We start from the raw sequence: 15,085 nt of genomic DNA, 5'->3' as shown, positions 1-15,085 counted from the left end.
TTGCGAAAGTATTCACCTCCCTTGGCATTTTTCCTATTTTGTTGCCTTACAACCTGGAATTAAAATAGATTTTTGGGGGGTTTGTATCATTTGATTTACACAACATGCCTACCACTTTGATGATGCAAAATATGTTTTATTGTGACACAAACAAGACATACGTTTTTAAAAAAGAAAGAAAAAAAAGAGAAAAGAACTTGAGCGTGCATAACTATTCACCCCCCCAAAGTCAATGGCCGCCTCGTTCCTAGGAAACTACGCAGTCATTTTTTTTGTTGTGTTATTTCTTACATTGGTACCCCAGGTAATCTTAGGTTTTATTACATACAGTCTGGAGGAACTACTGGATATAAGAGCAACGTCAACTCACCATCATTACGACCAGGAATACGACTTTCCCGAACCGGATCCTCTGTTTTGCCCACCACCAAGGACAATGGATCGGATCCCAGCCGGCGAATCAAAACAACGACGGCGTAAAAGGGGCAGACGAAGCGGTCTTCTGATCAGGCTCCGGAGATGGGCACATCGCGCACCGCTCCCGAGCATACTACTCGCCAATGTCCAGTCTCATGACAACATACTACTCGCCAATGTCCAGTCTCATGACAACAAGGTTGATGAAATCCGAGCAAAGGTAGCATTCCAGAGAGACATAAGAGACTAACGTTCTTTGCTTCACGGAAACATGGCTCACTTGAGACACGCTATCGGAGTCAGTACAGCCACCTGGTTTCTTCACGCATCGCGCAGACAGAAACAAGCATCTTTCTGGTAAGAAGAGGGGCAGGGGGTATGCCTTATGATTAATGAGACGTGGTGTGATCATAACAACATACAGGAACTCAAGTCCTTCTGTTCACTTGACTTAGAATTCCTCACAATCAAATGTCGACCACATAATCTACGAAGAGAATTCTCTTCGATTATAATCACAGCCGCATACATTCCTCCCCAAGCAGACACAGATGGCCGGCCCTGAATGAACGTTATTTGACTATGTAAACTGGAAACCACATATCCTGAGGCTGCATTCATTGTAGCTGGGGATTTTAACGAGGCTAATCTGAAAACAAGACTCCCTAAATTCTATCAGCATATCGATTGTGCTACCAGGGCTGGTAAAACCCTGGATCATTGTTATTCTAACTTCCGCAACGCATATAAGGCCCTCCCCCGCCCTCCTTTCGGAAAAGCTGACCACGACTCCATTGTGTTGTTCCCTACCTATAGACAGAGACTAAAACAGGAAGCTCCCGCACTCAGGTCTGTTCAACGCTGGTCAGAACAATCTGATTCCACGCATCAAGACTGCTTCGATCACGTGGATTGGGATATGTTCCGCATTGCGTCAAACAACAACATTGACAAATACGCTGATTCGGTGAGCGAGTTTATTAGCAAGTGCATCGGCGATGTCGTACCCACAGCAACTATTAAAACATTCCCAAACCGTGGATTGATGGCAGAATTCGCGCGAACCACTGCTTTTAACCAGGGCAAGGTGACCGGAAACATGACCGAATACAAACAGTGTAGCTATTCCCTCCGCAAGGCAATCAAACAAGCTAAGCGTCAGTGTAGAGTCGCAATTCAACGGCTCAGACACAAAAGGTATGTGACAGAGTCTACAGTCAATCACGGATTATAAAATGAAAACCGTCCCCGTCACGGACCAGGATGTCTTGCTCCCAGACAGACTAAACAACTTCTTTGCTCGCTTTGAGGACAAGACAGTGCCACTGACACGGCCCGCTACCAAAACCTACGGACTCTCCTTCACTGCAGCCGACGTGAGTAAAACATTTAAAAGTGTTAACCCTCGCAAGGCTGCAGGCCCAGACGGCGTCCTCAGAGCATGCGCAGACCAGCTGGCTGGTGTGTTTACGAACATATTCAATCAATCCTTATCCCAGTCTGCTGTTCCCACATGCTTCAAGAGGGCCACCATTGTTCCTGTTCCCAAGAAAGCTAAGGTAACTGAGCTAAACGACTACCGCCCCGTAGCACTCACTTCCGTCATCATGAAGTGCTTTGAGAGACTAGTCAAGGACCATATCACCTCCACCCTACCTGACACCATAGACCCACTCCAATTTGCTTACCACCCCAATAGGTCCACAGACGACGCAATCGCAACCTGGGTCTCGACCCCGCCCTGTGTAACTGGACTTCCTGATGGGCCGCCCCCAGGTGGTGAGGGTAGGTAACAACATCTCCACCCCGCTGATCCTCAACACTGGGACCCCAAAAGGGTGCATTCTGAGCCCTCTCCTGTACTCCCTGTTCACCCACGACTGCGTGGGCATGCACGCCTCCAACTCAAATCATCAAGTTTGCAGACGACAGTACAGTGGCAGGCTTGATTACCAACACCGATGAGACGGCCTTCAGGGAGGAGGTGATGGCCCTCTGAGTGTGGTGTCAGGAAAATAACCTCACACTCAACGTCAACAAAACAAAGGAGATGATCGTAGACTTCAGGAAACAGCAGAGGGAGCACCCCCTATCCACATCGACGAGACAGTAGTGGAGAGGGTAGTAAGTTAAGTTCCTTGGCGTATACATCACGGACAAACTGAATTGGTCCACCCACACAGACAGCATGGTGAAGAAGGCGCAGCAGCGCCTCTTCAACCTCAGGAGGCTCAAGAAATTCAGCTGGTCACCAAAAGCACTCAAACTTTTACAGATGCGCAATCGAGAGCATCCTGGTCGGGCTGTATCACCGCCTGGTAAGGTAACTGCTCCACCCACAACCGTAAGGCTCTCCAGAGGGTAGTGAGGTCTGCACAACGCATTCACCGGGGGCAAACTACCTGCACTCCAGGACACCTACACCACCCGATGTCACAGGAAGGCCATAAAGATCATCAAGGACAACAACCACCCGAGCCACTGTCTGTTCACCCAGCTATCATCCAGAAGGCCGAGGTCAGTACAGGTGCATCAAAGCAGGGACCGAGAGACTGAAAAACACTTTCTATCTCAAGGCCATCAGACAGTTAAACAGCCACCACTAACATTGAGTGGCTGCTGCCAACATACCCACTCCAACCACTTTAATAATGGAAAAATTCATGTAAAAAATGTATCACTAGCCACTTTAAAAACAATGCCACTTAATATAATGTTTACATACCCTACATTACTCATCTCATATGTATATACTGTTCTCGATACCCTCTACTGCATCTTGCCTATGCTGTTCCGTACCATCACTCATTCATATATCTTTATGTACATATTCTTCATCCTTTTACACTTGTGTGTTTAAGGTAGTTGTTGTGAAATTGTTAGGTTAGATTACTCGTTGGTTATTACTGCATAGTCGGAACTAGAAGCACAAGCATTTCGCTACACTCACATTAACATCTGCTAACCATGTGTATGTGACAAATAATATTTGATTTGATTGAGCCACCTTGTGCAGCAATTACAGCTGCAAGTCTCTTGGCACATCTAGCCACTGGGTTTTTTGCCCATTCTTCAAGCCAAAACTGCTCCAGCTCCTTCAAGTTGGATGGGTTCCGCTGGTGTACAGCAATCTTTAAATCATAGCACAGATTCTCAACTTTGCTTTATCTTGGCCAGGTCGCAATTGTAAATGAGAACTTGTTCTCAACTTGCCTACCTGGTTAAATAAAGGTGAAATAAATAAATAAATAAACAAACATCTATGTGCGCAAATGCACACTCCAGCCAACTCATTCACAAGCATGTCCTCTATGGAATTTTCTCTTCTAGCTCATCTTGTCATCCATCTCATGTTATCTAAAAACAGCCATGGGTCTATGAAAGTGCTGTCCTGGCTGCTACTTCTACCACCACAACTTCTGCTAAAAGGGCTACAACTACTGCTGCTACTGCTAAAACCGCTACTACTACCACCGCAGCTACAACTAATACCACCACAACTGATAAAACTACTACCACCAAGGCTGCTACTGCTAAAAGGGCTACTGCTACTACCGCTGCTACTGCTAAAAGGGCTACTGCTACTACCGCTGCTACTACTGCTAAAAGGGCTACTGCTACTACCGCTGCTACTACTGCTAAAAGGGCTACTGCTACTACCGCTGCTACTACTGCTAAAAGGGCTACTGCTACTACCGCTGCTACTACTGCTAAAAGGGATACTGCTACTACCGCTGCTGCTACTGCTAAAAGGGATACTGCTACTACCGCTGCTGCTACTGCTAAAAGGGCTACTGCTACTACCGCTGCTGCTACTGCTAAAAGGGCTACTGCTACTACCGCTGCTACTGCTAAAAGGGCTACTGCTACTACCGCTGCTACTGCTAAAAGAGCTACTGCTACTACCGCTGCTACTGCTAAAACTGCTGCTAATACTACTACTACTACTACCGCTGCTACTACTGCTAATACTGCTGCCGCTACTACTGCTAATACTGCTGCCGCGACTAAAACTACCGCCACTACTAAAACTACCGCCGCTGCCGCTACTTCTACTACTACTACTAAAACTACCCCCGTCGCAGCTACTAAAACTACCCCCGTCGCAGCTACTAAAACTACCCCCGTCGCAGCTACTAAAACTACCCCCGTCGCAGCTACTAAAACTACCGCCGCCGCTGCCACTACTAAAACTACTGCCGCCGCTACTAAAACTACTGCCGCCGCTGTTACTGCCACTAAAACTAACTTCGCGTGCAGTTAATATTACCAAAACTACCGCCGCTACTACTACTAAAACTACCGCCGCTACTACTACTAAAACTACCGCCGCTACTACTACTAAAACTACCGCCGCTACTACTACTAAAACTACCGCCGCTACTACTACTAAAACTACCGCCGCTACTACTACTAAAACTACCGCCGCTACTACTACCAAAACTACCGCCGCTACTACTACCAAAACTACCGCCGCTACTACTACTAAAACTACCGCCGCTACTACTACCAAAACTACCGCCGCTACTACTACCAAAACTACCGCCGCTGCTGCTACCAAAACTACCGCCGCTACTACTACTAAAACTACCGCCGCTGCTGCTACCAAAACTACCGCCGCTGCTGCTACCAAAACTACCGCCGCTGCTGCTACCAAAACTACCGCCGCTGCTGCTACCAAAACTACCGCCGCTGCTACTAAAAGTACTGCCGCCACCGCAGCCGCTAAAAGCTACTAAAACTGCCACCGCTACTACTAAAACAACCGCCGCTACTACTACTACTACTACTACTAAATCTACCGCCGCTACTACTACTACTACTACTAAATCTACCGCCGCTACTACTACTAAATCTACCGCCGCTACTACTACTACTACTAAATCTACCGCCGCTACTAAAACTACCGCCGCTACTACTACTAAAACTACAGCCGCTACTACTAAAACTCCCGCCGCTACTACTAAAACTACCGCCGCTACTACTAAAACTACCGCCGCTACTACTAAATCTACCGCCGCTACTACTAAATCTACCGCCGCTACTACTACATCTACCGCCGCCGCCACTTGCAGCTACTATTACTACTACTACTGCCGCTGCCACTACTACAACAAAAACTACCGCCGCTGCTACTGCTAAAACTACAGCCACTTCTGATACTACTACTAAATCTACCGCCGCAGCTACTACTACTACTGAATCTACCGCCGCTGCAATTAATAAAACTACCGCCGCTAATAAAACTACCGCCGCTGCCGCCCATACTACTACTAAATCTTCCGCCGCTGCTGCTACTACTACTAAAACTACCCCCGTCGCAGCTACTAAAACTACCCCCACCGCAGCTACTAAAACTACCCCCACCGCTAAAGTTACCGCCGCCGCTGCTACTATTACTAAAACTACCGCCGCTGCCACTACTAAAACTACCGCCGCTGCCACTACTAAAACTACTGCCGCCGCTACTAAAACTACCGCCACCGCTGGTAATAAAACTACCGCCGCCGCTGGTAATAAAACTACCGCCACCGCTGTTAATAAAACTACCGCCGCTGCCGCCCATACTACTACTAAATCTTCCGCCGCTGCTGCTACTACTACTACTAAATCTTCCGCCGCTGCTGCGACTACTACTACTACTACTAAATCTACCACCGCCGCTATTACTAAAACTACCACCGCTGCCGCTTGCAGCTACTATTACTAAAATTACCGCCGCCGCCGCTTGCAGCTACTATTACTACTACTACCGCAGCTGCCACTACTACAACAAAAACTACCGCCGCTGCCGCTACTACTACTACTACTACTAAAACTACTGCCACTTCTGATACTACTACTATTACTAAAACTACCGCCGCTGCTACTACCGCTGCTGCTACTACTACTACTACTAAAACTACCGGCACTTCTGATACTACTACTAAAAGTACCGCGACAGCTGCTACTAAAATGACCGCCGCTGCTAATAAAACTACTAAAACTACCGGCACTTCTGATACTACTACTATTACTAAAAGTACCGCGACAGCTGCTACTAAAATGACCGCCGCTGCTAATAAAACTACCGCCGCCGCCCATACTACTACTAAATCTACCGCCTCCGCTGCGACTACTACTAAACCTACCGCCGCCGCTGCGACTACTACTAAACCTACCGCCGCCGCTGCGACTACTACTAAAATGACTGCCGCTGAAAACTACCGCCGCTGCTACCACTGCTACAACTACCACTGCTGCAACTACAACTACAAAAACTACCACCGCTGCTACTAAACTACCACCGCTGCTACCGCCGCCACTACTAAAACAACAACTACTACAACGGCTAGTATTGTTACCGATGCTACCGCTAAAACTGCTACCGCTGCTACTGCTAAAACTGTTATTACAACTACCACTGCCGCTGCTACTGCTAAAACTGCTGCTGCTACTGCTAAAACTACTACCGCTGCTACTGCTAAAACTGCTACTACTACCACTAAAACTGCTGCTACTACCGCTGCTACTGCTGAAACTGCTGCTACTACCGCTACTACTACCACTAAAACTGCTGCTACTACTACCGCTGCTACTGCTGAAACTGCTACTACTACCGCTGCTACTGCTAAAACTGCTGCTACTACCAGTGCTGCTACTGCTAAAACCGCTGCTACTGCTAAAACCGCTGCTACTACCAGTGCTGCTACTACTAAAGCGACAGTCATCTTATGGCTTGGGGGTAGAAGCTGCTAAGAAGCCTTTTGGAAATAGACTTGGCTTTCCGGTGTCCTGCTAAAACAGTACACTACTACTACTGCTGCTGCTACCACCACCGCTGCTACTGCTAAAACTACTACCGCTGCTGCTAATGCTAAAACTGTTACTACTACTGTTACAACTACTACTACTAAAACTGCTGTAACTATCGCTGCTACTGCTAAAACCGCTGCTACTGCTAAAACTGCTACCACTGCTGCTACTGCTACTACTACCACTGCTGCTACTACTACTGCTGCTACTACTGCTGCTACTGCTAAAACTGCTACCGCTGCTAAAACTGCTACTACTACCTCTGCTATTGCTAAAACTGCTGCTGCTACTACTAAAACTACTACTTCGACAGCTAAAATGGCTAGTACTGCTACCGCTGCTACTGCTACTATTACCGCTGCTACTGCTAAAACTGCTGCTGTTAAAACCGCTGCTGCAACTACCGCTGCTACTGCTAAAACTGCTGCTGCTACTACTAAAACCGCTGCTACTTCTACTAAAACCGATGCTACTACCGCTGCTGCTACTACTAAAACCGCTGCTACTACTGCTGCTAAAACTGTCACCGGTTAGTTGAAGTAATATGTAGGTAGTGTTAGAGTGACAGTGCATAGATAATAAACAGAGTAGCAGCAGCTTAAAGGGGTGGGGCAATTCAAATAGTAGAAGCTGCTAAGAAGCCTTTTGGACCTAGACTTAGCTTTCCGGTGTCCTCCTACTCCTGCTTCTGCCGCCACCGCTACTGCTAAAACTACTACCGCTGCTACTGCTACTATTACCGCTGCTACTGCTAAAACTGCTGCTGTTAAAACCGCTGCTGCAACTACCGCTGCTACTGCTAAAACTGCTGCTGCTACTACTAAAACCGCTGCTACTTCTACTAAAACCGATGCTACTACCGCTGCTGCTACTACTAAAACCGCTGCTACTACTACTGCTGCTAAAACTGTCACCGGTTAGTTGAAGTAATATGTAGGTAGTGTTAGAGTGACAGTGCATAGATAATAAACAGAGTAGCAGCAGCTTAAAGGGGTGGGGCAATTCAAATAGTAGAAGCTGCTAAGAAGCCTTTTGGACCTAGACTTAGCTTTCCGGTGTCCTCCTACTCCTGCTTCTGCCGCCACCGCTACTGCTAAAACTACTACCGCTGCTACTACTACTACTACCGCTGCTACTAATGCTAAAACTGTTACAACTGCTACTACTACTGCTAAAACTGCAACTACTACCACTGCTACTGATACCACTGCTGCTACTACTACTACCACCACCACCTTCACCGCTGCTACTGCTAAAACTGCAACTACTATGGCTGCTACTGCTACCGCTGCTACTACCACTGCTACTACCACCAGTGCTACTGCTGCTAAAACTGTCACCGGTTAGTTGAGGTAATATGTAGGTAGTGTTAAAAGTGACTATGCATAGATAATAAACAGCGAGTAGCAGCAGCTGAAAGGGTCGGGGGGCAGTGCAAATAGTCTGGGTAACCATTTGATTAGCTGTTCAGGAGTCGTCTTATGGCTTGGGGGTAGAAGCTGCTAAGAAGTCTTTTGGACCTAGACTTAGCTTTCCGGTGTCCTCCTCCTCCTGCAGCGACCGCTACTGCTAAAACTACTACCGCTACTACTACTACCACTGCTGCTAATGCTAAAACTGTTACTACTACTACTATCACCACCGCTGCTGCTAATGCTAAAACTGTTACTACTACTACTACTACTGCTAAAACTACTACCGCTACTACTACTACCACTGCTGCTAATGCTAAAACTGTTACTACTACTACTATCACCACCGCTGCTGCTAATGCTAAAACTGTTACTACTACTACTACTACTACTACTGCTAAAACTACTACCGCTACTACTACTACCACTGCTGCTAATGCTAAAACTGTTACTACTACTACTACTGCTAAAACTGCAACTACTACTACTGATACCACTGCTGCTACCACCACCACCACCGCTGCTACTGCCAAAACTGCAACTGCTACCACTGCTACTACCACCGCTGCTACCACCACTGCTACTGCTGCTAAAACTGTCACCGGTTAGTTGAGGTAATTTATAGGTAGTGGTAAAGTGACTATGCATAGACAATAAACAGCAAGTAGCAGCAACTGCGGGGGGCGGGGGGGGGGCAATGCAAATAGTCTGGGTAACCATTTGATTAGCTGTTCAGGTGTCTTATGGCTTGTGGGGGTAGAAGCTGCTAAGAAGCCTTTTGGACCTAGACTTGGCTTTCTGTCATGCCGCCTGCCTGCCTGACTATAAGGGTTTGAATCCTGGACAGGAGGGCCAGACCAGCAGAATGACCTGTGCTTGGCTGGACTCCTCCATCAACCACAACAGACTTGACGGGACTCCCTACTGATCTCTTTCGGGGGGTGTGTGTGTGTGTGTGTGTGTGTGTGTGTGTGTGTGTACCTGATGGCCACGTCAGCCTCCAGCCCACTGACGTTCATCTGCAGAGCCCTCTGGAAAGACAGGATAGTGTTCTCTGGAGCCAGCTACAGACAGACAGAGAGGAACATCAGCACATACATTATATTGATGTATCTTGGAGGTCAGAGAGGTTCATATACCTTACTGCAATCTGAGAGTTCACAGTTTCATATAAGTTTCAGAAGTCTAATACTCAGTTGAAATGCTCCATTTTCACATAGTATGTTGTTGGGGTGGTGCTGGAGATGAATATGAATTTGACAATTTTTTAAAATGTCCCTTTAAATGGCTGTGAGGAAACTTGGAGAATGGATTCCAGTTAAAAGTCATGGGTTATGAGCTCATGTTTGATAAACAACAGACTATTGAACATAATGACTTGTGCAATACACAATACCAGGCCACATGGGTCAAACTGATAAGTCAGTGATACTGTAGTTCAAACTGTAATACTGTGAGGGAACTGGAAGCCTGGGAAAGTCAATGTAAAGTGCTGCTGGTAAACAGAGTGGGTCATGTGGTGTGTCCTGGGGGAGTTCTCAGGTCTTTAAGACTGTTAATTCCACCACAGTGTTTTACTTCTGGGGTGATCAACTACTGTAACATGCCCCAACTGGCTGGTTGGGGAGCAGAGCAGGGGTGTGTGTGTGTGTGTCTGTCTGCAGCTCGCTGGATGTGTCATGTGTACGAGTCGTTAGGACAGTGTTTCTCAAACTAGGGGAAGCCTGATTGGGGTCGCGAGAGCAAACTCACACTTAGTTCATCGAACAAGGGGTTACCTCAGTAACATCTGGTAACCACTAGATGCAGTTATATTAAACAGAGAGGTTTCTGTTTCCTTCCTACAAATGTGGCTTTTGAATGGTTTAAGCTACAAATTATTATGACCCCATCACTGAAAGACATGACTCTCAGGAACATGTTGGTATGTGTGGTTTCCCTTTACTTTGCCCACAAGCTGTTAGAACCGAGTGGACAAGACCAAGCACTAAATTAGACCGAGAGAAAAAGAAAATCTGTAACCACGTTTCCATCCACAGTTTATATGAAAGTCATACAGTAAAAAAAATCACGACAGCTGTGATGGAAACAGCAAGTTTCGGTACCATTTTATAGATGCCAAAAAGTAATTTGTTAGTTCGACATGGTGGGATCTTGTGGTGTCTGTAAAATGAATTATGAGCAAATATTGTTTTGCTCATTGTATCTGCGAGCTGTTGGCTAGAGTGCACGTGCGAAGACCAGAGTAGGCCCATTTGCTATTTAACACAACAGTTTGTGACAAAACTATTGGAAGCGTTGAAAATGCCATGGAAACACAATGAACATTCTATTTTTATTTGGTACATCAACACTTAGGTGAAAAAGTACATTTTATGTGCACTGTCAGTACGCACTGATTTTTATCTGCAAACAAGTCAGTTTGGTGGACAATTGGCATATTTTCTTTATGCATATTTTAGAATATTCGCATGAAAAATCTGTTGGATTGGATGGAAACCTAGCTAATGATGTTATTTTCTACACAAAAGATCATACAACATTATTGCCTGATGATCTTCTGAACTTCCCAATACCTTTCTGATGCATTTCAGTCACTTCAAACCATATCAGCTTCAGATTGAAATACTGTCAAAAACACTGCCAGACTGATTTGTAATAGACTGTTATAGCCCAAATTTAAAAAGTAAACATTGGCTGGTGATTAAATAAAACATTTTAATTGGTGGGGTCCCAAATAATTTTTTTGAGCAAAATGGGGTCACGGGCCAAAAATGTTTGGGAAACCCTGTGTTAGGAGTTGAGCGGTGAGGCTTTGGCAACAGCATGAGAATTCTTCATGCACTAGGCTTATATAGTATGCAGTCATACAGCATTTGGCTGACAAGTCAAACAAATCAAGACAAACAAAGCAGGCGTGGGCTCTCTCACACACTCACACTTCCTCTCAATCAAATACACTGCTTTTAGATGCCGGAAAGGAAAGGCATGCCTGGGGAGAAATGCAGCACTACGTGATATGAATGAAGAAAACAAGTGAAGAAATACTAAACATGGTATCATATGAAATCTTACGTCTATAGATTGAGCTGATAGGTAAGGACTCTCACATACAATAGCCTATAGTTTCTATATAGTGCTTACAGAAAGCCCATAAGTCTGTTTACAGCATCTATTTCTGGTCTATTTTCAGCTCGGGTTCAGAGGGTCATTAATACACTAGAATAGAGCCATAGGTAGTATGAAGGAAGTGAGTGGGTGGAAATATGAAGAAACTGTCGGCCAGCATTGTTTCTTTAGTGCCCTCTATGTAGGTTACATCTCTATGGGTCTGTTATTGTATACTCTATAAGCATAGTGTAGGAGGTGCCTCCCCCTACAAGTCCTCTGATTGGGCAGCTGGTTCAGCTGACTCACCATGGGGGCGCCCTGGTGGCCAATGACATCAGGGCGTGGAGTGAGGTTGGTGTGGTCCATGATGCAGGGGGAGGTGATGGAAAGGGGGGCCATGTAGAGGCCCAGTAGAACACTCAGGTAGAGCAGGAGAACCACCACCTGGAACCCTGGGCAGAACACAACATGGATATGGAATGAATAGAAACCCTGGGGCGGGCGTAGAACACAACATAGCTATATAATGAATAGAAACCCTGGGGTAGACAATTAAAACAAAATTAATAGAACACCTGAGTATATAGAATAGCTATGGCCAAAAGCTTCAATGTCATGGAATGCTTTTTTGCTCTTGTCACGGATGTCTATTATACTGAGATGGTCAAAGAAATAAATAAATAGCACATCTGAAAGTAGCTTCTCTATGAGCAGGAAGACCATTCACTCAATGTTTCTTAACATTTTACGTGGACAGTTTGGGTTGAGATATATACAGTGTCAAAGCCAGCCAGCCTCTAGCCACACTTTCTCCTGTTCCATCTCTGTGCGCTGTAGTGCAGGTAAGTGATGATGAATGTAGCTAGAGTACATCACTGACACAGGAGGTCGGATTCATTTCAAGGTCAGTACTTAGGCCAGATCAACTGCGTCAGAAGAACTCTTGTTACAGACACACCCTCTGCCCTCAGAACCTCTCTGGCATTCACAGAGGCACACCAGCTAGCTACACATCTAACCTCACATCCAGGACCTACTGACCTCTGTAAGCCACCGCTAAACCACAGGCTAATGTATTCTGCACTGAAATAGATTTCATTTGTTGAAGAGATATACAGTGCATTCGGAAAGTATTCAGGCCCCTTGACTTTTTCCACACGTTGTTACGTTACAGCCTTATCCTAAAATGGATTAAATAGATTGAGAAAAAATTATCTACATACAATACCTCATAATGACAAAATAAAAACAGGTTTGTATACATTTTTGGAAATGTATGAAAAAAATACAAAACCATCACATTTACATAAGTATTCAGACCCTTTACTCAGTACTTTGGTGAAGCACCTTTAGCAGCGATAACAACCTTGAGTCTTCTTTGGAAGCTTGGCACACCTGTATTTGCAGAGTTTCTCCCATTCTTCTCTGCAGATCCTCTCAATCTCTATCAGGTTGGATGGGGATCGTTGCTGCACAGCTATTCTCAAGTCACTCCAGAGATGTTCGGTCGGGCTCAAATCCAGGCTCTAGCTGGGCCACTCAAGGACATTCAGAGACTTGTCCAGAAGCCACTCCTGCGTTGTCTTGGCTGTGTGTTTAAGGTCATTGTGCTGTTGGAAGGTGAACCTTTGCCCCAGTCTGAGGTCTTGAGTGCTCTGGAGCAGGTTTTCATCAAGGATCTCTACTTTGCTCCATTCATCTTTCCCTCGATCCTGACTAGTCTCTCAGTCCCTGCCACTGAAAAATATCCCCACCGCATGATGCCGACACCACCATGCTTCACAGTAGGCCTGGTTTCCTCCAGATGTGACACTTGGTTCAATATTGGTTTCATCAGACCAGAGATGTGCCTTTTACTGAGGAGTGGCATCCATCTGACCACTCGACCATAAAAGCCTGATTGGTGGCGTGCTGCAGAGATGGTTGTCCTTCTGGAAGATTCTCCCATCTCCACAGAGGAACTCTGGAAGAGTGAACATCGGGTTCTTGATCACCTCCCTGACAAAGGCCCTTCTCCTACAATTGCTAATTTTGGCCAGCTGGCCAGCTCTAGGAAGAGTCTTGGCGGTTCCAAACTTCTTCCATTTAAGAATGATGGAGGCCACTGTGTTCTTGGGGACCTTCAATGCTGCAGAAATCTTTTGGTACCCTTCCCCAGATCTGTGCCTCGACACAATCCTGTCCCTGCGCTCTACGGACAATTCCTTCGACCTCATAGCTTGGTTTTTGCTCTGACATGCACGGTCAACTGTGGGACCTTACATAGACAGGTGTGTGCCTTTCCAAATCATGTCCAATCCATTGAATTTACCACAGGTGGACTCCAATCAAGTTGTAGAAACATCTCAAGGATGATCAATGGAAACAGGATGCACCTGAGCTCAATTTCAAGTGAACCAAGATGGCATAGCAGTTCAGACGTCTTTTGTCCTCGTCTTGTCGTGTCCTGTATATATATATATATTTACAACTTTTTTCACGTACATTTTATTTTTATTTTCCATCAACTCATCTTCAAAACACTCTCCTGCAACCCGCCTCACCAATTTATATTTATAAAAAAGTATTATTTACCTCAAATCTGTAATCCTCCAAGAAGCTAGTCAGAAGCTAGCCAGAAGCTAGCCCAGAAGCTAGCCCAGAAGCTAGCTCAGAAGCTAGTTCAGAAGCTAGTTCAGAAGCTAGTTCAGAAGCTAGTTCAGAAGCTAGTTCAGAAGCTAGTTCAGAAGCTAGTTCAGAAGCTAGTTCAGAAGCTAGTTCAGAAGCTAGTTCAGAAGCTAGTTAGCTTTTTTACTGGCAAATCGTTAGTATTCAGCTAACCACAGTTTGTGGTAATCAGCTATCCTTTAGCTCGAAAATCTATCGCCAGTTTTGTACGGCGCAGCGCGGCTCGGAACGGAACATACCGGACCAATTTTTCTCTCCATGTCCCTGGATTTCAACTGCTCTCTGGACATTCATACCCGGATCTCACAGCTAACTAGCTGCTATCCGTGTGACTATCGGCTTTCGTCGATTCCGGAGCAAACATCAATTATTCCGGAGCTAGCCAGCTCCGTCAATCACTCCTGAGTTCCATCAATCACTCCTGGGCTGCAGTCACCTATCCGGACCCGTTTTACTGCCTACGCGGAGCCCCACCGGGCCTTCACAACTGGACTGCCGACGTTATCTATCCGAAGGAGATCCGGCTGGCTCCTCCGTCGCGACGTTACCTGAACGCCCATCTGCGGCCTGCTAACCGTTAGCTGTCTTACCGGCTGCTATCTGAATAGACAATCGGACAATTTATTTATTTTTATTATTATTATGTTTTCTTCTTGGGCCTCTATAACTATATCTATTGTTTT

At 45.9% G+C, this 15,085-nt stretch overlaps 1 protein-coding gene across 4 annotated transcripts in view; it reads right to left on the bottom strand.

Moving 5' to 3' along the window:
- LOC115141946 (glycerophosphodiester phosphodiesterase domain-containing protein 5-like) overlaps window positions 1-15,085 on the bottom strand; it is a 124,290-nt gene that overhangs the window by 12,625 nt on the left and 96,580 nt on the right. For all 4 annotated transcript variants that reach the window (XR_010458542.1, XM_029681372.2, XM_065000472.1 and 1 more), the window contains 2 exons: window positions 12,042-12,187; window positions 9,606-9,688 (listed from right to left, as the gene is read on the bottom strand). Coding sequence is in view for 3 of the 4 variants with exons in the window: in XM_029681372.2 (XP_029537232.1) it covers window positions 9,606-9,688; window positions 12,042-12,187 (229 nt within the window). In the remaining variant the exon portion in view is untranslated. The remainder of the gene's footprint in view (window positions 1-9,605; window positions 9,689-12,041; window positions 12,188-15,085) is intronic.

Source organism: Oncorhynchus nerka, linkage group LG14, assembly GCF_034236695.1.
Source record: "Oncorhynchus nerka isolate Pitt River linkage group LG14, Oner_Uvic_2.0, whole genome shotgun sequence".
NCBI classification, from domain to species: Eukaryota; Metazoa; Chordata; class Actinopteri; order Salmoniformes; family Salmonidae; genus Oncorhynchus; species Oncorhynchus nerka.
This window is presented reverse-complemented; position numbering and strand designations above follow the sequence as displayed.